The sequence below is a fragment of the Carcharhinus amblyrhynchos genome, chromosome 12 (genome assembly GCF_965287045.1).
Source record: "Carcharhinus amblyrhynchos chromosome 12, sCarAmb.v2.hapA, whole genome shotgun sequence".
Taxonomy (NCBI): Eukaryota; Metazoa; Chordata; class Chondrichthyes; order Carcharhiniformes; family Carcharhinidae; genus Carcharhinus; species Carcharhinus amblyrhynchos.
The window spans coordinates 22,749,901-22,773,071 of NC_137335.1; the positions used below are offsets into that span (position 1 = coordinate 22,749,901).

The 23,171-nt window shown below is 42.9% G+C and overlaps 1 protein-coding gene across 5 annotated transcripts in view; it reads right to left on the minus strand.

Annotated features, from left to right (window-relative positions):
• Window positions 1–23,171, minus strand: part of LOC145350850 (parkin coregulated gene protein homolog) — a 362,660-nt gene that overhangs the window by 121,412 nt on the left and 218,077 nt on the right. For 4 of the 5 annotated variants that reach the window (XM_080200220.1, XM_080200215.1, XM_080200216.1 and 1 more), the window contains 2 exons: window positions 21,622–21,793; window positions 3,169–3,318 (listed from right to left, as the gene is read on the minus strand). In XM_080200220.1, the coding sequence (XP_080056346.1) occupies window positions 3,169–3,318; window positions 21,622–21,793 (322 nt within the window). The remainder of the gene's footprint in view (window positions 1–3,168; window positions 3,319–21,621; window positions 21,794–23,171) is intronic. The other variant, XM_080200217.1, reaches the window with a different exon arrangement.

The following is a 23,171-nucleotide window of genomic DNA, read 5'->3' on the forward strand; positions in this document are numbered from 1 at the left end:
AAAATTGCCATCTTTGCATTTAAGTTTCACTGCAGTCTTGCGGCTCCTAACTATAAATACCCATTAAACTACAACACCCTAGAGTTTCATATTTCTCCATTCCTGGCCTGTTCTGTATCCCCTATATTTTTTCTCCAACCCATAGTGGCCATATTTTCAAATGCCTTGCCCCTATATTCTGAAATTTCAAAAATTTCCCATCTCGGCACTTCCCTCTCCTCCATTAAGATGTTCCTTAAAGTCCAACTCTTTAACCAAGTCTCAGAATAGCTCATTCTTTGGCTCAGCATTCATTTTTGATCAATATACAGAGCTCCAACACTGACATCTACGCAGTAATGTGGAAAATTACCAAGTGTGTTAATTGCCCTGTACACAAAAAGCAGGACAAATCTAAGTCTGGCCAATTATCCCCCATCAATCTACTCTCAATAAGTAAAATGATGGTGGGGTAATCGATAGTGTTATCAAGTGGCAATTGCTTAGCAGTAGTTTGGGTTTTGCCAGGATCACTCAGCTCCTGACCTCATTATAGCTTGGTTTAAACATGGACAAAAGGGATGAACTCCAAAGATGAAGTGAGAGTGAATGCCCTTAACTTCAAAGAGCCCCTGCAAAATTAGAGTCAATGGGAATCCGGGGACAACCGTCCACTGATTGGAGTCATATCTGGTACAAAGGAAGATGGTTGTGGTTGTTGGAGGTCAAAGAACAAAGAACAAAGAACAACACAGCACGGGAAACAGGCCCTTCGGCCCAACGAGCCCGCGCCGTCATCTTAACAAAGCATTTTCCTACACCTACCTTGACCCGTGTGTATGCGTATGGTACTCCCATTGGAAACCAGATTCAGGGGAGAATAATTTAGGGACAATTTGTTACACCAATCAGCCTAAGAGCACATCTTTGGGGCGTGGGAGGAAACCGGAGCACCCGGAGGAAACCCACGCAACCACAGGGAGAATGTGCAAACTCCCACAGACACTGGCCCCAAATCATTGTATCTGCATAGCTAGCAGTGATAGTCACTGAGCTGTTGTGGTGCCCATCTGCTGGTCCAGTTTTAAGCACACACAACGACGCAAAGTACTAGGCCACTCTTGTATCATCCAAGAGCAGCCCACACACGACCCACCGTGTGCATGCCCCTTGTTAGACAACAAGGTGGACCGACACACCTGCAGAATCAATCATCTCTGATCCAAGGCATCACTGCAGGTGTTCCACAGCAAACCAGCCCCCCATATATTGACTCTGTCTACACTTCCCACTGCCTCAGCAAAGCAGCCAGCATAATTAGGGGCCCCACACATCCCAGATGTTCTCTTTTCCATCTTCTTCTGTCGGGGAAAAGATACAAACGTCTGAGGTCACGTACCAACCAACACAAGAACAGCTTCTTCCCTGCAGCAATCAGACTTCTGAATGGATCTGTCACACACTAAACTGATCTTTCTCTACATCCCAGCTATGACTGTCACACTACATTCTGTTCTTGAGTTGGTATGTGATCTCAGACCTTTGTACCTTTTTCTCGACAAAAGAGAGTATGTCCAGGATGTGTGGGATCCTTTCAACAAAACAGAATTTAACCATCGTACCATGACATTCAACGGCATTACCACTGCTGAATCCCCTATTATCAACATCCTGGGAATTACCATTGACCAGAAACTGAACTGGAATAGCTACATAAATACTATATCTGCAACAGCAAGTCAGACGTTAGGATCTTGTAGTGTGTAACTCGTCTCCTGACTCCTCAAATTCTGTCCACCGTCTATAAGGCACAAGTGAGACTGTGATGGAATATCCTCCATTTATTTGGATGAGTGTCGCTCCAACAACACACATTCCTGGACAAACAGCTTCCTTGATTAGCACCCCAACCACAAACACTCAGTCCCTCCATCATCGCAAAGTGGCAGCAGTGGGTACCATCTACAAGTTGCACTGCATCAATCACCAAAGCTCCTCAAACAACACCTTCCAAACCACTATCACCTAGAAAGACAAAGGCAGCAGCTGCGTATGAACACCACCATCTGGAAGTTTCCCTTGATCCTGACTTGGAAATATATCGCCATTTCTTCACTGTTCATGGATCAAAATCCTGGAATTTCCTCCTTATAAGCATTGTGGATGTACCTACACCAATTGGACTGCAGCAGAGGTAACTCAGCAATTCCTTCTCCAGAGCAATTGCGGGTAGGTAATAAATGCTGGCCTTGCAATGATGCCCACATCCCATGAATGAAAAAAACCCACAGGACCCTTACAAATAGGCTGAAGTTGGCAGAAGTACATTTAAATAGTTATGTTGCAATAGGAAACTTCCATCATTTTATTGAGCACATTAACATCATAATTAATATCAATAAATTTGTGATGGTTATAAAGCAGCTAAAATTGTAGCCAATTTTAGCATTGCTTCAGCATGATGTATGTCTGATGTTGGGTGGTAAAAGAGTGGGAAACATGGCAGAATTCTGTCCCAAGTTTTTATGGATCTCTCTCTAACCAAAATGCTACAGCTTTCAACCTGAAGAAAGATCTCTGGTTGAAGACTACCTGATGCCTAATGAAGCCATGGCTTTACAGATGTACATGCTTCAGAAGCAAGGAAAAAAATGATAAAATAGCTAAGAAAATTAATAGTATGGCGGAAGTCATTGGGTTAAATTTGTTACAATCTCAGATTACACATCAGGAAAAGTATCTTGTCCTTTTATTAAACAACTAAAATTAAAAAAAAGACAAAATGAGTAATTGAATGAAAAAGTGGTAGCTTAGAAAAATTTTAAGAGTGGGAAAAATTGTCAACTTAGATTTGTTACATCCCCTTGCTCTGGTGTGGCGCATGAAAGCACAGTTTTGGCCACTGACGTTTTAAGGCCCCATCACCCCCACACTGAATCTAACTCGCATAATGAAAGTGATTGGCGGCAGGATGGGGGAAGTATATGAAACGACCATCCAATTCATGGCTACTGTATTTCACTGCAATATGTAGATTTGTCAACGGCTTCCGTTAGTGCTTCAAATGGTTGTAGATATGTTAATATAATAGATTTAATTATATAGTAAAAGTGCTTCTACACACTTTCCCTTCAGGCTAAAACAAAAAGCAGAGAGGAGAATGAGGTGTCTATCTGTCTAATAACTTACCATTCACATTCTTGAAGATATTCAAGACGGGGAGGATTTGACGGTAATAAGGCACAAGGGCCTCACCCACCATGTCAGCTGACACAACCAGGTGCTGGAGCACTTTCAGCGTGGTGCAAATGATTTGCTTGTTCCGAGTGTTGAGCGCATCTGCGGGGACAGAAGGGGAGACAGAGGAGAATGATGGCTCTCTGTGAAAAGAAAACTTTAATGGATAAATTTAATTAAATGATTCTCTGCTGGGTATTGCAAGTGGGCCTTTATTAGCAGAGCTTTGAAAAATTCCAAAGATGGATTGCACCACTGATGTTATAAAACACTGCCTTGTCCTGACTGTTATTTGTTCCCACAATTTGCGCTGACTCCTCACTAACCCCCAAGAATACAGTTCATTTATTCATTTTGCAGACTGCTCATTGCTTCATCCAAAACACAGCATGTACCATAGGGCCAATGGAACTGTGCTAATGCGCAGTGTTCCACAACAACAGATACTCTCTCATCAAACAATTGGGCATCTATGTTTTGAGCTTATTACTAAGAAATCATTGAAGGCAGCTCAATGAATAAATTCTGGAAATCATAGTTTTTTGGACAAAGAGGCAAATGTTTGCAAATAATTCTGTAGGCCCCCATTAATGACGAACAAAAGCATTAACATGCAAACTAGTTTTCGTATCGCCTCCTAAGATATCTGTGTGGCAACACATGATTATTCCCTTTTGTACCGATGGCCTTTATGAAACATCTTCTGTTGCTTTTGTTTGATAATAATCTCACTTTTGTGAATAATAGACTAAATGACCTTTTGTTTTGGGAACAAGTTGGCTGTGTTGAAAGGTAAGTATAATGTCTTTCTACAAGTAACACCTCCGATCCAGCCCTCCCACTGAATTCCTTAGCTTGAGAACAGCTTACATAGAAACATTCTGATTAAACTTTGAACAAATACTTGATACATTGAACAATGCTGTCATTTAAGACGTCAAAACATACAAACACCAGTATTACAAAGATACATTACATTTTGAAACAATAGATTTTGTTGCAAATTGCAGCATTTCTGTATGCATTTGAAAACACTCCGTTGATTATTGCTGGTACAATAGGTTACTGACCTTTTCAATAATCTCAATGATGAAACAATGAATAAAACAGTAACTTATTTGTAACAAACTGTATTGGATAGTGTTAGGATGAAATATTTATAACTTTAAGATCTCCTACGTTAGTTTGCAAAAATCATAAAATCTGTCTATAAAATCTCTCAAACATTATATTAAAAATGAAAATAATTTTATTCACAGTAAAAATTATAGCTAACAAAACCTTGTTAAATTTTGGATGTAAGATGCAAAACTAGCGTTCATTTTAACATTCTCTGCCCAAACGAAACTGAGCGATTGGAGAATTTAAAGCGAACACATTTTTCTGCTTGTAGTTTGGCTCTTTGAATGTTGCAGATTTTCACTTGCAGGGTGCTGCAGGCAGAAAAGGCACCCACTCAAAATAGGCAGAAGCTTAATGAATTTATGCAAATTGGGGTCTTATGGTGTCAATTGTAAGTGGGGCCTGAGTGTGTGTTTTCCAATCAGGCTGAAGTGGATCCACACACACATGAGGCCCTCCAAAGTATATGTGAAATTTTCTTTTGCAGGGCCAAGAACTCCAAACTGTTTATTCTTTATGTTGCAACCTGAACAGTGAGGATTGATAGTCATGGAATTGTACTGCATTATTAAAAATGCAACGGAGAAAATTACCAAGGCACAATATTGTGGCAAAGTAAGGGGGGGGGGGTGCATTTCTTCGCATCTGGCTCATGTACAGGATCTGAGAACCGTTGATTCAAAACTATTGCTAAAAATGAAAAAAAGAAACGATCTATTCCCTCGCAATGGCATTCAATATCATCACCATCATCCCTCAACATACGCAGAAAAATACTTTCATGAATCTAAAATATTATTTATAATATTTTGATCGACCAAAATGTTTAAACAAATGTCCAGACAAAATATTTGTCACTTTAAGCATAATACTTTCCAAATATATTTAATTTTAGATTAAAGTCTGAATTGTGCAGTAAAATGTAAAAGTCAATTATTGTATATGTAAGATTTAATTAGTTATGTGAAAAAATAGCATTAACACAAAGTAAATACTTGTGACAAGAAGTAATTACAGTGTGAATTTCAGGTTAAGATTTCAAATAACTTAATGGAAAAGAGAAGCTAGCAGCTACATAAATATATTGTTTATAAATAAATATATTTATTTACGTGGCGAAAAACTGCAGCAGGCGACAGTGCAGAGGGACCTCGGGGTCCTTGTGCATGAGTCGCAAAAACCCAGCTTGCAGGTGCAACAGGTGGTCAGGAAGGCGAATGGGATGCTGGCCTTCATAGCGAAGGGGATTGAATATAAAAGTAGGGAGGTCTTGCTGCAGCTGTATAGGGCATTGGTGAGGCCACAACTGGAGTACTGTGTGCATTTTTGGGCGCCGCACCTACGCAAAGATATTTTGGCCTTGGAGGGAGTGCAGAGGAGGTTTACTAGGCTGATACCGGAGTTGAGGGGGTTGAGCTATGAGGAGAGGCTGAATAAACTGGGCTTGTACTCGTTAGAGTTTAGAAGAATGAGAGGAGATCTCATTGAGACATATAAGATGATGAATGGGATGGATAGGATAGAGGTGGAAAGACTCTTCCCGCTCAAAAAAGACAGTAGGACTAGGGGGCACAGCCTCAAGATAAAGGGGGGGCGGTTTAGAACGGAGTTGAGGAGGAACTTCTTCACTCAAAGGGTGGTGAATCTCTGGAATTCTCTGCCCGTTGAAGTGGTGGAGGCTGCCTCGCTAAATATATTTAAGACGCGGGTTGATGGGTTTTTGATAAGAGAGGGGATTAAGGGTTATGGGGAGAGGGCGGGAAAGTTGAACTGAGCCACGACAGATCAGCCATGATCTTATTGAATGGCGGGGCAGGCTCGAAGGGCTGGATGGCCTACTCCTGCTCCTATTTCTTATGTTCTTATGTTCAGCACTGTCTTTTAGGAAGGTAGGAAAAAAGGAGGTAATTCAGTCCCTTGAACCTGCTCTGTCATTCAGTTGGATCAGGGTTCATTAATGTAGCAACTGTATTTGCCTGCCTTTTTCTATTTGTTTTCATAAATCAAGTGACTTCAGTCTGGAAAATTTGACATGCCATTTACAACTTTTTTAGAGAGTTCAGAATGTTTTGGATGGTGGGCTTTCCTACTTGCCATCTGGAGAATCAGTGAGGAACAAGTCCCTGCAGATCACAGGAGCCACAGCTGTTTGACACTCTGAGGAGCATGAATTGGCTGGTGAAAGTACTTCTATCCCCAACTGAGAGGAAGTTCAACCTCAGAGAACTGCCAGTTCATTTGTAATCCCAGTGGCATCCGCGGCCAGGACTGGGACCACAAGCAATCCAAAGCTTCTCAGTCCAAGGCCTGAAAAGTGAGGGGAGGGGTGGAGGAGGGGGCTCATGATAGGAAGGTTGGGAAACCCTGCAGAGGAAGAGGGTGGAGGAATGAGAGTTTTGACAGAGGTCAGGAGAAGGGAGCACCCATAGAAGAAAGAGTTGGGTAGGAGCATGGTATGCCCAGTCTAGAAAGGTGCCTTTGAAGGAGGGCAACCTTCCCCCTTTCCACCCAAGATCTAAGTAGGGTAACTTGCTGAGCTTCCCCCGAACTCCTTCCACTAGTCTCAAAATTTACCTTTTTTTCTGAATCCAGCTCTAGTCCCTACAAAATAAAAAATACTTGCTTGATATGTGAATAAACATATTCAACATCAGAATTCAGATTACAGGTATCTAGTAATTTTGCAAATGCTGCATGTGATTGACTGCATGTAAAAAGTCTGACAACACCAGGTTTCAGTCCAACTGATTTATTTGATAGTAAATTCACTAGCTTTCAGGTTAGCCCCTTTGTCAGGTGAATGGAGAGTTCTGGCCTCAGACAGAGCATATAAAGCACAGACAGTTTACAGATTACTGATCAGAATGCAAATCTTTACACCTAACCTGCTGTTCAAGTCTTAAAGTGGCTAACAATGTGTGTGGAAGGAGCACTGATCACAGGTTAAAGAGATGTGTATTGTCTCCAGACAGTACAGTGAGTGAGGTTTTGCAAACCCAGGCAAAGTCACGGGGGTTACAGATAGTGCGACATGAACTCAAGATCCCTGTTGAGACCGTCCTCATGCGTGCGGAACTTGGATATCAGTCTCTGTTCAGCAACTCTGTGCTGTCGTGTGTCGTGAAGGCTGCCCGGGAGAATGCTTACCCAAAGGTCAGAGGCTGAATGCCCATGACCACTGAAGTGTTCGCCAACAGGAAGGGAACAGTCTTGCCTGGTGATTTGTCGAGCGATGTTCATTCATCCGTTGTCGTAGCGTCTGCATGGTCTCCCCAATGTACCATGCTTCGGGACATCCTTTCCTGCAACGTATCAGGTACACAATGTTGGCCGAGTTGCAAGAGTATTTACCATGTACCTGGTGGATGGTATTCTCACGTGTGATGATGGTATCCATGTTGATGATCCGGCATGTCTTGCAGAGGTTGCTGTGGCAGGGTTGTGTGGTATTGTGGTCACTGTTCTCCTGAAGGCTGGGTAGTTTGCTGCGAACAATGGTCTGTTTGAGGTTGCATGGTTGTCTGAAGGCAAGAAGTGGGGGTGTGGGGATGGCCCTGGCGAGATGTTCGTCTTCATCAATGATATGTTGAAGACTCCAGAGAAGATGTCGTAGCTTCTCCGCTCCAGGGAAGTACTGGACGACGAAGGGTACTCTGTCGACTGTGTCCTGTGTTCGTCTTCTGAGGAGATCGGTGCGGTTTTTGGCTGTGGCGCATCGGAACTGTCGATCTATGAGTCGAGCGCCATATCCTGTTCTTATGAGGGCATCTTTCAGCGTCTGGAGGTGTCTGTCACGATCCTTCTCATCTGAGCAAATCCTGTGTATACGGAGGGCTTGTCCATAGGGGATGGCTTCTTTAACATGTTTAGGGTGGAAGCTGGAGAAGTGGAGCATCGAGAGATTGTCTGTGGGCTTGCGGTACAGTGAGGTGCTGAGGTGACTGTCCTTGATGGAGATGCGTGTGTCCAAGAATGCAACTGATTCTGGGGAATAGTCCATGGTGAGTCTGATGGTGGGGTGGAATTTGTTGATATCATCATATAGTTGTTTCAGTGATTGTTCACCATGAGGCCAAAGGAAGAAAATGTCATCGATGTATCTAGTGTATAGCATCGGTTGAAGATTCTGTGCAGTTCGAACCTGTGCATGAAGATGTTGGCATATTGAGGTGCAAATTTGGTCCCCATGTTCCGTGTATCTGGATGAAAAACTGGTTGTTGAAGGTGAAGACATTGTGGTCCAGGATAAAGCGGATGAGTTGTAAAATTGCATCTGGAAACTGGCAGTTGTTAGCATTGAGTACTGAGGCAGTTGCAGCAATGCCATAGTTGTGGGGGATGTTGGTGTAGAGGGCCGAGACATCCATTGTGATGAGGAGTGTCCCTGGTTCAACTGCTCCATGTGTGCTGAGTTTCTGTAGGAAGTCCGTAGTGTCGCGACAAAAGCTGGGGGTTCTTTGTACAATGGGTTTCAGGATGCCCTCAGTGTAGCCGGAGAGGTTCTCACACAGAGTTCCATTGTCTGTGCTTTATATGCTCTGTCTGAGGCCAGAACTCTCCATTCACCTGACGAAGGGGCTAACCCGAAAGCTAGTGAATTTACTATCAAATAAATCGGTTGGACTGAAACCTGGTGTTGTCAGACTTTTTACTGTGTTTATCCCAGTCCAACGCTGGCATATCCACATCATTGACTGCATGATCAGGACTCTCATTACCAGGATTGCAAATGCGTTGTCCTCATAATACATCAATGAGAAATGATAGTGAATCTACCACAATTTCTCCTTTCAATCCTTATAAACATGCAAGGTAGTTTGGAGGATAGAAAGTTGTCCTTCATTAGTTTACCTTTGCCGTGAAGAAAGGGTAATATACAGTTCAGGTGTAGCATTTAAAACATTGCAGTCTGTTAAAGGGCAACATCGTTTGTGCATGTACAGAAATAGCAGTTGCCTTAGTTTAACATCTCAAAAGAAAGACAGAATAGCCAGCAATTCAACAATCCCTCAGACAATGCATTGAAGTGGCTGAAATAACTCCCATGAGGGTGATGTCCCTTCACCAAATCCAGCTTTATTTACAATAGTTAACAATACTCAGATAAGTACTTCCCAGAACATAGTATACATCCTGAGTGCTGATAACACAGGCACACCATTATACATACCTCTGCAGGGCTCCCGAGTTGTACAGCATTAACTGCTTCAATCAGGGAGCTCATATTCTAACTGGTTCATCTTATGGATCTTGTTAAAATCATCATATTCCTCCTCCTCTAGGTCCGAGGAACCTCGGCAGGTTGTTCGCCTTATGAGCCTCTTGTGTCATTTCAACACCAAGTATAATTCCTGCAGCTCTGTGTCCAAAGTAAACCAGAGCCTGTCTCTTTCATCTCAAGCCTCAAGGCACAAGTTCACTGTCTTCATTGAGTGGCAAGGGGGTGGCTGAGTCTGCCATGTCCATTTCAGACTCCGAGGTTCCAATGACCAGAGACAGACAGTGGGAGCCGGTGGATCTTGGAATTTCTTCCAAGGCTCCTGATGTGCTGGGTATAAATTGTTCTGGCATGGCATGGGGTTTAACACCTTGTAAATAGTCTAAATATTTTCATAGGATTGTATCTCCCATGTGGATTTTGTAGGAAACCGATGCTCCCCCAGGTTTGAGAAGATCAGGCTCAACCTGGTGTGAAGTCATCTGCCCATGAGCAACTCAGCTGGGATTATTCTGGTTGTTGCATGGGAAGCCGACCTGTAATCGAAGATTAATCTGGACATTTGGTAACCAAGGAGGCTGCAGGCTGTTTCTTTAAACCTGCTTTCAATGTTTGGACTGCTTTTTCCTCCAGGCTGTTGGACGGTGGGTGATATGGCGCCGTCTCAATGTGTTGAATTTCATTAGACTTCATAAAATCAGTGAATTCCTGGCTGGTAAAGAATGGTACATTGTTGAAAACAAGCACCTCCAGGAACCCATGTGTTGCAAAAGAGGTGCGAAATTTCTCCACTGTCGTTCTTGTGGTTGATGAATTCACATCCATCCATTTTGAATGGGAATCTACCATAACAAGGGACATTGACTATGCTAGTCTGTTCATAGGTTCAATGTGAAGCTGAGTCCACAGTCTTCCCACCCATTCCCAAGGGTATAGAGGAGGTGCTGGTGACCGCTTCTGCCTTTGCTGGCATTGCCAACACAGACCCACGGGCACAGCCATTTTTGTACCCTGCCCACCAGACAAACCTCCTTGCGAGCATTTTCATCACTCCTGGGTGAACATGGTAAAGTTTGGCCTGGATGGGACAGCAGCCCTGACGTAGCATAACAACTCTGGAGTCCCATATGAGAATGCCATCTTCCACAGTCTGTTACTCTTTCTGGCTCCAGTATGCATGCAATGCGGGCTGGAGTGGCCTTTCTAGTTTCTCCCGTCATTACAAGCTGTTTCAATTTCATGAGGACTGAGTCTTTTTGCATCCACGGCTGAGTATATTTGATGTCACCGGGAGAGTTTCCAAAATGTTCATTATCATCACCATGTTTTCCAGTGGGGATACCATCGATGGGGTGTCTGTTAATGGTAGCCAACTCTTCCTATCTGCATTGGCTACTTGGCCTCCTGGACAGTGTTACAATCGATATTTGTAGGCAGATGGTTATAAAGACCATTGCTGGATTTGGGCCGATGATATGGCAGCACTGCCTTGTCCTCCCTTAGCAATCATGCTAGTGGCTTGTGATAATGACGAATTTTCACACATACAGACACTGGTGGAATTCCTTAATCCCGAATCTCAACCTTTCTTTTTCAATATGGGCGTATTTGCATTTTCCAATAGCCAAGATCCTGGAAGCGAATGCAATTAAGCGTTCTTCTCTGTTTAACTATCTATGTGCCAATACCACCTCAATTCCATGAGGCCATTCATCGCAGGTCAGTAGTAGTTCTTTCTGGGATAGTAATGTGCAAGAACATTCAACTTGCTTTACCTTATGGAAAGCCAAGGATGGACTGGAAGCCCACTTCAAAAGCTGATCTTTTTTTGGTAGTTTTTGTAGTGTAATGTTAGTAGTTGGTGGGTGGCATGGTGGCACAGTGGTTAGCACTGTTGGCTCACGATGTCAGGGATCTGGGTTCAATTCCTGGCTCAGGTCACTGTTTGTGTGGAGTCCGTATATTCTCCCCATATCTGCCTGGGTTTCCTTTGAGTGCTCTGGTTTCCTCCCACAGTCCAAAAGACACGCTGGTTAGGTGTATTGGCCGTGCTAAATTCTCCCTCATTGTACCTGAACAGGCCCCGGAGTGTAGTAACTAGGGGATTTTCATAGTAACTTCATTGCAGTGTTAATGTAAACCTACTTGTGACACTAATAAATAAACTTTAAACTTTATAATGGGGCCAGGATGGAGACAAGTTTGGACATAACTTTCCCGTAATAGGCTACCATCTCTTGGATGGATGTGGGAGCTGGTGTGCCTTTGATCACTTCCACCTTGTCTTTTAAAGAGTGTAGACCAGACTTGTCTACTCTGTAAATAGAGCTGGATCAATTTTTCTTTTCATGATTTTTCAGGTTCCAAATGCAGGCAAGTTACACTCAGATAAGGATTCCCTGGGTACCAGTTAATAATCACACACACAACTTCAGGCAAGGCAAGAAGAGTGAGTTAGGCCAGCTTTCCTTCTTGGCTTAGTCTGATTTCAAAAACAACAGGCCCAAAACTTAAGCTTGTCTCAATTTCCAGTGCATCTCTAGCCTTTGCCAGTTTTTTCCCCAACAATTAAAGTGATTGCAATTAAAAATAAGCAAACAGTTCATCCCCCTCATGCATAATTCTGGTCAGGCGAGTTACTTGAAAATACATTGTTGCACCAGTCGAAAGGTGTAATTATGACTGTTTTGTAAATAAAATGCAACAGTACAAATAATAAAACACCCTTCCAAATATTAAAAGAAAAATCCAGTTTGTGCAGATATTAGGGGGGGGGCGGGATTCTCCCAAAAAAATCCTAACTGCCAAATTCACATGAAAACTGGAGTTTAAACGTGATTTTCAGAATGAATCTCCCACACTCTGAACACTGCAGAGTGCCCTAGCATGACTCACTGAAAATCAGGGAAGCTATTCCCACTACAGATACCGCCAGCATAGCACTGAGCGGGTCACTTGGGCATGCTGTGATCTGTCAGCACTGAGATTGGAGTGGCCCTGTGCTGCCGGCCTCCCGATCGCTGGCCAGCTTCACGACCCTGCATCTCTGCCCTTCTGACACCAGACCTCTCCGGGCAAGCCTCAATGTTCCCCCCATTTGGATGGCCAGTCTGATCACTTCCTTCCCTCCCTGCCTCAGTCACTGATCCCAAATCAGACTGGCAGCAGGTCCCTGGGGCCCAATGCCTCTTGGGCAGTGCCAATGTGCCTGGTTATTGCCAGTTTTCCCCAGGACATTGGCAGTGCCAGGTGGCCAGGCTGACATCATACTTATCCCCGACCTCCTGGGGGAGGCTTCCATGGCCTCTGTTCTCTCCAGGGGGGTTGGCTGCCTGTTTCCCATTAGTGGGGAGCTGTTGTAAACCCTGCTGGAGGGAACCACTCCACTGGGAGAGGCTAGCAGACCCAGAGACTTCAGTCCCGGACCCACTAATGACATTGCGATTCATATTTAAATCAGCTCCAAGCTGAAAATCGATGCAGAGCTGATTACTCCAAAAATCTTGGAGCTGGAGATGCATGGAGGCCATGGCACCTAGAGGGGAGCCCACTAAACAGCCTCTGCTAATGTCTTCTGGCGTATTGCACTGCTAGAGCAGTACAGCAGGCTGGGAGAATTGCCCCCATGGTCTTCACAATATAACATATAGTAGAGGGTACAAGATAGGTGCTGTCTCCATCCTCGTTGAAACACATATCTCTCCAACAGTCAACTCACCCTGGGTATGGATCATATGCCTCTCAAATCATTTGTGCAGGTGGTAGTGTACTCAGTTCCACATTAACCCCACATATGCTAGATCTTTATATCACACCTCCTCCAAATCCTTTGTCCAATTTATCTTCAGTGATTGTAGTTTACCGTATGTTTTTCCATTATTATTGTCATACATTTACATTGTTATTACTACAACGTCACGGCCCTATTTCTCTACTTCAACTCCTTGAATTCAAAGATTTTAGCTGTCTGGAGGCCTAATAACCCTCCTATACCTCTCTTGTATTGTTGTTGGAAGGATGGTAGGCTCTGTCACTGCTAGTTCTTCCTATAGGTGCGGAGGTTGTTCTGGCACCTGGATATGTTTTAAACCTTTTCTTCCATTGTTCTGTGTTGAGCCGCATACTCTGATGTTTTGGCTATTGCACTGGCTAGTCATTGCTACCATAACTCGTTTATTCGTGGGGTGGACAAACATTATTTTCGTCTGTTTGTCACTTCTTTCATTTTTTTCCATTTTCATGTGGGTTGTGGAATTAGATGATCATTCTTGTGATGAATGAGGTTTAGTAGTACACTCACCACTGTGTTTCACTGTCCACAATGAATGACTGCTACAGGTTTTAGCATGCTGGCTGGTATTTGGTGGTTGTAGTTGACCTGCTGTATCCTAGTCAGAGCCAAACGTTGAAGCTCATCAGACTGCTGGTCATTCTGTTTTACATCCTCTGCTGGAGGCATCTGTTAACTTCTGGGTGGTTGGCTGGTCTGAAAATTAAAGGTTTCTTGCAACTATAGCAAGAATAGACAAACTGCTCTACAAGGAGAGAAGACAGTTCAGAACTGAAGTCCCAGTCAAGGTATTTTTTTTCGTTTGAATACTCAAGAACTTGCATTTCTACATGATTAACAACATTGGCTGTCTTGATATTTTCTACTGATTTGATGGTCCAAGGATACACAGGCATCCCTGCTCAAGAGAGAAAAAGGTTAGTTATGAATAACTTGCACCAATTCATAGATTTGTTTGCTGTCATAATATATTAGTTCCTAAATCATGCCTTAAGGTAGGGATTCATGACTTCTGAGATATTGAAGCAGTCCTTGCCCGAACGCAGTAAGATCTGGACAATGTCCATGTTTGGGCTGACAAGTGGCAAGTAACATTTGCATCACACAAGTGTCAGGCAATTATCATCTCTAACAAGACCGAATCTAACCATCATCCCTTGACATTCAATGGCATTATCATTGTTGATTTCCCCACAGTTCACATCCTGGGAGTTACCATTCTCTAGAAACTGAACTAAAATAGTGATAAAAATACTATGGCTACAAGAATAAATCAGAGGCTAGAAATCTTGCAGCGAGTAACTCAACTCCTGACCTTTTATTCATTCATGGGACATGGGTGTCACTGGCTGGCCAGCATTTATTGCCCAACCCTAGTTGCCTGAGAGCAGTTGAGAGTTAACCAATTGCTGTGGTTCTGGAGTAGACCAGACCAGGTAAGGACAACAGATTTCATTTCCCGAAGGACATTAGTGAATCAGATTTTTTTCCAATGATTGACGATGGTTTAATTGTCATCAGTAGATTCTTAATTCTAGATCTTTTTATTGAATTTGAATTCCACCATCGGCCGTGGCGGAATTCAAACCCAGGTCCCCAGAACGTTAGCTGAGTTTCTGGATTAATAGTCTTGTGATAATACCACTGGGCCATCGCCTCTCCCTCAAAGTCTGTATCACTTACAAGGCACAAAGGAGTGTGATGGAATATTCTCCACTTGCCTGGCTGATTGCAGCTCCAGCAATACTGAAGAAGCTGGACACCATTTGGGACAAGCAGCCTGCTTGATTAGCACTCCATCCACAAACATACAGTGGCAGCAGTGAGCACCATTTACAAGATGTATTGCAGCAACCATGAAGCACTCCAACAGCACCTTCCAAACTCATGAGCACTACCATCTAGAAGGAAAAGGGCAGCAACTACATGGGAACACCACCACATGGAAATTCCCCTTCAAGCTACCTATTTCTGACTTGGAAATATATCACCGTTTCTTCACTGTCACGAGGTCAAATATCTGAAACTCCCCACCTCAACTGCATTGTGTGTATAGCTAAACAGGACTGCACCAATTCAAAAAGGTAACTCACTACCACTTCTCAAGTGCAAAGTTGGATGGGCAATAAACAATGGCTAGTCAGCAAAGCCCGCATCCACTGAATGAATTTTTTAAAAAGCCAATGACTGGAAGTCAGATTCCTCTATTCTCATAAAGTGGTGTATCTGTTGTTCAAAGCCAGACATCTTTCAGCCACCTTTTCTTTTTGTCAAACATAACTATTACACAGGCTCCTGTATCTAATTTAAAATTTGTTCAATGCCATAGAATGAAATGTCCACATTGCAAAATTAAAAACCAAGATCTTTGATCTCACAGTTTGCAATCTTGACTTTGTGAATGATCTTGGGCCTTTTTTGTGTTTTAAAGTTTTTATCTTGCACAGTTTGCCATAGACTCCAAACTTGTTGCACTGAAAATATTGGGTTGAAATTGCAAGACAATGATCTTGTGTATCGGAGTGCTTTGCTCCACAGCATTGGCATGGCCACTTTGCTGGCAAGTTCCAATTTTGCTCTCCCTGGCCTAGAATGTCCCTACGCCTTTGTTGCTTAACTAGATAAACTGTGATTTGGCCTCTGCTCCACACTTTACTTCCTCCCCTTAAAGGCTCTGTGTTGCTCACAGAGTTCTGATTGTCAAACTATCTGGATTGCCTTTTTCAGGGTTAGATCTTCTTTTACTATCATGATATCAGGAGTGTTTTGTCCACTATTCTGATGAGTTTAGATTTTAGGTCTCCATACTCACAACCTTCTGCCAACCTGTACAGATCACTGATGAATGAATCAGCAGACTCTCCTGGCTGTAGGACACGCTTGTTAAAGTTAGCTCTGAAAATTTCATTGCTTCTTAGATTAAAATAAAAGTTGAAAGATATTAGCAGTTTTTCAAATTTAGCAGATGATTCGTTGATTCTCTATCTTCCAATAATATTGTGGCAAAAGGAGTTGTAGAGCTGACTAGGGACTAAAAAGGGAATTTATGTATGGAGGCAGAAGGCATGGCTGCAGTATTAAATGTGTACTTTGCATTCGTCTTTACTAAGGAAGAAGATGCTACCTAGTCTTTGGTGCAAGAGGATGTATTGGCTAAGCTGTATGTACTTAAAAGTTGATAAGACAGCAGGACGAGATGAGATGCAGTGAGAATAGAAATCACACAGACATTGGCCATCATTTTTCTGTCTTACCTAGACGTGGGGGAGTAGTGCCAGAGGACTGGTGAGTTGTAAAAAATGGTGTAAAGATAAGCCCAGCAACTACAGATCAGTCAGTTTAACTTTGGTGGTGGGAAAACCTCTAGAAACAACAATCTGGAACAAAATTACTAGTCACATGAACAAATGAGTGTCAGTTAAGGAAAACCAGCATGAATTTTTTAAAGGGAAAATCTTGTTTTACATAAGAACATAAGAAATATAAGCAGGAGTAGGCCATCTAGCCCTTTGAGCCTGCCCCGCCATTCAATAAGATCATGGCTGATCTGAAGTGGCTCAGTTCCACTTTCCCGCTTTCTCCCCATAACCCTTAATTCACTTGCCTACCAAAAACCTATCCACTCGTGTCTTAAATACATTTAGTGAGGTAGCCTCTACCACATCAACGGGCAGAGAATTCCAGAGATTCATCACCCTTTGAGTGAAGAAGTTCCTCCTCAACTCCGTTCTAAGCTGCCCCCCACTTATCTTGAGGCTGTGCCCTCTAGTCCTGCTGTCCTTTCTGAGCGGGAAGAATCTCTCTACCTCTACCCTATCCATCCCCTTCATTATCTTATACGTCTCAATAAGATCCCCCCCTCATCCTTCTAAATTCCAACGAGTACAAACCCAGTCTATTCAGCCTCTCTTCATAGTTCAACCCCCTCATCTCCGGTATCAGCCTAGTGAACCTCCTCTGCACTCTCTCCAAGGCCAAAATATCCTTGCTCAAGTGCGGCGACCAAAACTGCACACAGTACTCCAGCTGCGGCCTCAACAGTGCCCTGTACAGTTGCAGCAAGACTTCCCTGCTTTTATATTCTATCCCCCTTGCTATAAAGGCCAGCATCCCATTTGCCTTCCTGATCACCTGCTGCACCTGCAGGCTGGGTTTTTGCGACTCATGCACAAGGACCCCCAGGTCCCTCTGCACTGTCGCACGCTGCAGCTTTTTGCCCTTTAAATAGTAGTCCCTCCTACTATTATTCATGCCAAAGTGGATAACCTCACACTTGCTACCAGTGTACTCCATCTGCCAGGTCCTCGCCCACTCGGTCAGCCTATCCAGATCCCTCTGCAGACTTTCCACACCCTCCGCACAATTTGCTTTTCCACTTATCTTTGTGTCATCAGCAAATTTCAACACCATACACTCAGCCCCCTCCTCCAGATCATCTATATAAATGGTAAATAGCTGAGGCCCCAGCACCGATCCCTGGGGCACTCCACTAGTCACCAACCGCCAATCCGAATAGCACCCATTGATACCAACTCTCTGCCTCCTATTAGACAGCCAATCCTCTATCCATGCTAACACCTTACCCCCAACTCCATGCCCCCTAACCTTCTGAAGCAAACTTTTGTGCGGCACCTTATCAAACGCCTTCTGAAAATCGAGAAACACCACATCCACCGGTTCCTCTCCGTCTACCGCATTAGTCACATCCTCATAGAATTCAAATAAATTCGTCAGACACGACTTCCCTTTAACGAATCCGTGCTGCGTCTGCTCTATCAAACAATTTTTCTCAAGGTGCCTCACTATTTCTTCTTTGATGACGGATTCAAGCATTTTTCCCACAACAGATGTTAAACTAACCGTTCTATAATTCCCTGCCTTTTGCCTGCTACCCTTTTTAAACAGCGGTGTAACATTAGCCACTAACTTGCTGGAATTTTTTGAAGCTTTAACAGAGAGGGCTATGTGGGCAATGCTGTTGATCTAGTGTACACGGACTTCAAAAGTGCCACACACCAGATTTGTAAAGAAAGTTATAGCTCAAGGAATAAAAAGTGTTGCAACAACATAGACATGAAACTTACTGAATGACAGGAAACAGAATAGTGGTTAATGGATGTCTTTTGGGACGGAGGAAGGTTTGTAGTGGAACTCTCAGGGTTAGTGTTAGGATATTACTTCTCCTGATATATATTTATCACCTAGACTTTGGCGTACAGGACACAATTTCAAAGTTTTTAGATAATGCAAAACTTGTAAGCACTGTAACTATGAATAAGACTAGAATTTCAAAAGAACATGGACATGTTGGTAGAATGGGTGGAAGGGTGGCAGATAAACTTCAATGCAGAGAAATATGGAGAGATTAATTTTGTTAGGAAGCGTGCAGAAGCAGAGGGACCTAGATAAGTTATTGAAGGTGGCAGGACAGGTTAAGAGACAAATAAACAAAGCACACTGTATCCTAGGTTTTCTAATAGGGGCAGAGAATACAAGAGCAAGGAGATTATTGAACTTGTCGGCCTCAGTTGGATGATTGCATCCAGTTCTGTGCACGATGTTTTCGGATGGATTATTAAGGCATTGCAGAGGATGCAGAAAAGATTCATAAGAATGATTCCAGGGTTGAAGAATTTCAGTTATAAGATAGATTGAGAAGTTGGGACATTTTCCTTGGATAAATGAAGGCTGAGAGGAGATTTAATAGAGGTATTCAAAATCATGTGGCGTCTGGACAGAGTAGATAGGAAGAAACTTGTGAAAAAAATCGAGAATGGGGGCACAGATTTAAGTCACTGGCAAAAGAAGCAAAAGTGATGTGAATGATTAAGATCTGGAATGCACTGCCTGGAGGAGGCAGATCCAATTGAAGCATTCAAAAGGAAATTAGACTGTTAGCTGAAAAGGAAGAATGTGCATGATTACGGGGAGAAGGCTTGATAATGGCTGTAAGGGAGTCACTTCTTCAGAGAGCCAGTGCAGACACAATGGGCTGAATGGCCACCTCCTGCACTATTATAATTCTATGATTCCTTCCAGCACAACCTGCTCTTGAAATGAGCAAAAACTTGGGGCGTCCCCTGCGTGTGCTTGAGGTAGTTGAACTGAAGCTACCCTGATGTCACACAGCTCAACCAGCTGGTGCGACATCCACTGTTCTAATTTGAATCAAACATGTCCATTCAAAGAATTTGTATAATATTCACAAAGGATCGTGATCTGCTGCAAGAGGGGCCCATCAATTACATTATTTAGAGGGAAAGACATCTAACTTGGAGGTAAAGTGAATTTGAGGGATTTCTGCATGGATGTACTGTGGAGTGTTTTGCGATTTGGCAGATTGTTGTTGTATCCTTGCCATGAGACCAGAGGAATTGATAGCCCGTCCACACAAAGGCTCCAAAAAGGGGGCCTGCAGTTTTCATGCCTTTCTTGAGAATGGTCCTTCATGGCCTCCTAGTCCTTTGTGGAACCTGTGGCACCTCTCCACCTGTTCAACTCCGCCACTAAAGCCTCCAGTTCCCTTGCATAATCCTGGAGTTCTCTCTTTACCCTGGTGTTCCATTATACTTGTTTAGAACTGCAGCCATGGTATTCAACAGCCTCCTTTAATTTGGTACTGCCTTCCTTTCAGAAGATGCTGGTTGCATCATACGTTGTCAGACAATGCTGCTCAGCTACCTGATGACACAGAGGCAGTCACCAATTTGGGAGGTGCCCAACCCAATTATATAATCAGATAAGTGACAGCAAGAAATCTTCATGCAAGCTATAAATTCTAACTCCCGCAGCCAAAAAAAACAGGGCAAATCAATTTTTTTTGCTCCATCTTTATTCACATTATCAAACATACACAATTTTAAAATGTTTAATTTAAAACATTTTTAGCCTTTGCTGTTCTGGGGAAATAGTGTCATTATGTTACCTTTCTTATTAACTGACAGAGATAGATATGTTCAGACATGAGAAGAGACACGGGATGGAAAAGGGATTGTCAGTGTCAACTTTATTTGGACTAATTTAACTCTTTGGCTTTGTTTTACATCTCAGCTGAAAAAAGAGAAAAGAGGTAACTGAGACTATCAGCAGTGAAAGATCAGTTGAATCCAGTGCAGGCAGCTGTCTAGCAGCAAGCTCAATGGCAGGAGAAAGTGTTGGAATGGTCTCAAGGGATAAGAACCAGGAACAGCAAAGATCAAGATTTTACTTATGAAGCCTGGAGCAACACTCCTGTTTCTTCTGATCAGATGAAGAAAAAGGTAACACTTACCTACTGTTGCCTTTTCAGCCTTTGGAGCAGTTTTAACTGAGCAGAGGGACCATGGTGGGTACTGTCAACAGATCAATGAAAGGCTCAGACACACAAGAAAAGCAGCTAACAAAGAGGGACACATACATGGGAACTTCAGCCACAATAGTAGAATCAGAACCACAGAAATAGCAAAGAACCAAGCAAGAGAAACATGAGATAGAAAAAAATGCACAGGATTAGAGAAGCGAATCAGAAATATATACATGGATCTATGTGTAGAGAGAGAACAAAGAGATCCATAGGCCCCTACAACGATAGTGATAAGTTATTTGGGGTCAGGCATGAATGTGACATACAAATGGAGCACACGTGTGAGGACATACTCACAAAAGAGAGGAAAATAAAGTAATTTTGCTTCAAAAACTCAAGAGTCTGCTCCAAATATAATTTAGGTTGCCCACTGCCTGGCAATATTACAAGAGATGATGCAAGATTTTAACCTTTCTCGAGTGAAACTACAAGGGCTTATGCTTGTGACTCACAGGCTGGGAGCTACTGATCTGGGCAGGACAATTTAGGGAAATTGACAATTGGAAGTCTTACTCTTCCCAACATGCAAAGGCACAATTAATGTGCCAGTTAACCAGGCTGCTCTTGCATACCACCTAGTGGACACTAACATGTGAGAATTGGAAGTGTCTGGGGTCACACCTTTTCGGTCTGGAAATGGTGTCATTGGGAATAAACAGAAGAAAATAAAACAAAAACATCAGAAGCAATATTTTAAGTGCAATTATTAAAGCTGTGTGTCCAATGACCATTCAATATAATTTATCTGAGGGATCCTTATATTAAAAGTTTTGTTTATTGGAAGAACATTTGTACTGACATGTCTGACTGTATTGATCAGACCCCCAAGTGCCACACAAAGCAGGCTTTTTCCTAATTTTGCTGAGTACATATAGAAAAATACTATGCCTTTAACATGAGGGAAATGTAAAATTCTAACATTCAGAATCTTACTTTTTATTGGGATGATTAGCTGAGGGATAACGGGAAGAATCTTCATGCCACCATGTTCCAGCATGTCATGTATCCCCTGCCGTGCAAAGAAGTCATATGGGTGCGTAGTATCACAGAGACCATCAAAGAATAGAGGCAGATAATGATGGTAGTCTAATTTCTCAATCTCCACCTGCAAGAAAACAATGACCCCTTAAAGCTGTGTTTTCTCATAACAATGAGTAAGACCAATAAAATCTCAAATATAGGATCTGTTCTTGAATTATATTTCCTATATGCTTGTTTTCTTACGTTTTTTAAAATAAATTAAATGGTGAGTGGAATGTAATGCTCCCGCCCCAGATGAATTTGTGTGTGTGTGTGTGTGTGTGTGTGTGTGTGTGTGTGGGGCAGGAGGAGGGGGGGGGGGCGGTGTGATCAGGTGAGAGGTTAAATGATGGAGATCCTGCAATCCTTATACTGCCTCCTGCCTCTCTCTAATCAAGTCCAGGTGGTAAAGCATGCTGCCTGGAGACCAACTGAGTGGCCATTTAAGGGCTTCATCCCACCACTAAAAGTATTCAACCACTAGCAGTAAGGGGGCTTATCACCTGGAGAGGTTGTCTAGCAAACACTGTCAGGTTCTCATTCATGGCCACTCTAAGACCAATCAACAGTTTTAGAATCAGGAAAAGGGATCTGCAGGCCATTCTCCTGCTTTTACTTCCAGCCACCACCACACTCCTCACCATTGTCCTACCCTCCCTTCAACCCTCAAGCTGCCAACACTCATCTCTCTCCAGGGATCCATTTTAATATTGGCAGTAGTCACTGCTCCCTGTGATGCTTCTTGTCTTTGAGAACTGCTGGCTTCTGGTTAGGGAGCAGCTCTTGGGAGTGGAGCTTTCTGTGGACTTTATCGGACGGGAGCCGTAATGCTGTTCAGGTAAGTGCCTCATTGAAATGGAATAGTTTTGGGCTCCCAGAGAATTTTGAGGTGCCCCAGTTTCCTCCCACAGTCCAAAGATACATAAGTTATGTGGATTGGCCATACTAAATTGCCCCTTAGGATCCCAAGATGAATTAGCCATGGTAAATGTATGAGGTTACAGGGAGAGGGTTTGGGTAAGATACTCTGTCAGAGAGTCGGTTGAGACTCCATGAGTCGAATGGCCTCTCCTGCACTCTGATTTCACCTGTTCTCTAACTGGTGGGCAAGACACTCATTGCCCACATTAAATCCTGACTGATGTTATAGTAATGCCCTTTCAATAGATGTTCGTGCCTTTTCACCTCAAGCAAAGCTATTTAATGGACCTATTTAATGTTGAAAAGATGCCACATGGTGACTAATCTATTAGCAAAGTGTTGATGCTGAATATTTTGGACCAGTATTTAAAGAACAAAAAATTATGAAATGGAACATTAGAACAGGAGCAGGCTATTCAGCCCATCAAACTTCTACCATTCAGTCAGATCATGGTTCATCAACATCTCAACTCCATTTGCTCACATTTGATCCATATCCCTCAACAAACTACCAAATAATCTGTCACACTCAGTATCGAAAA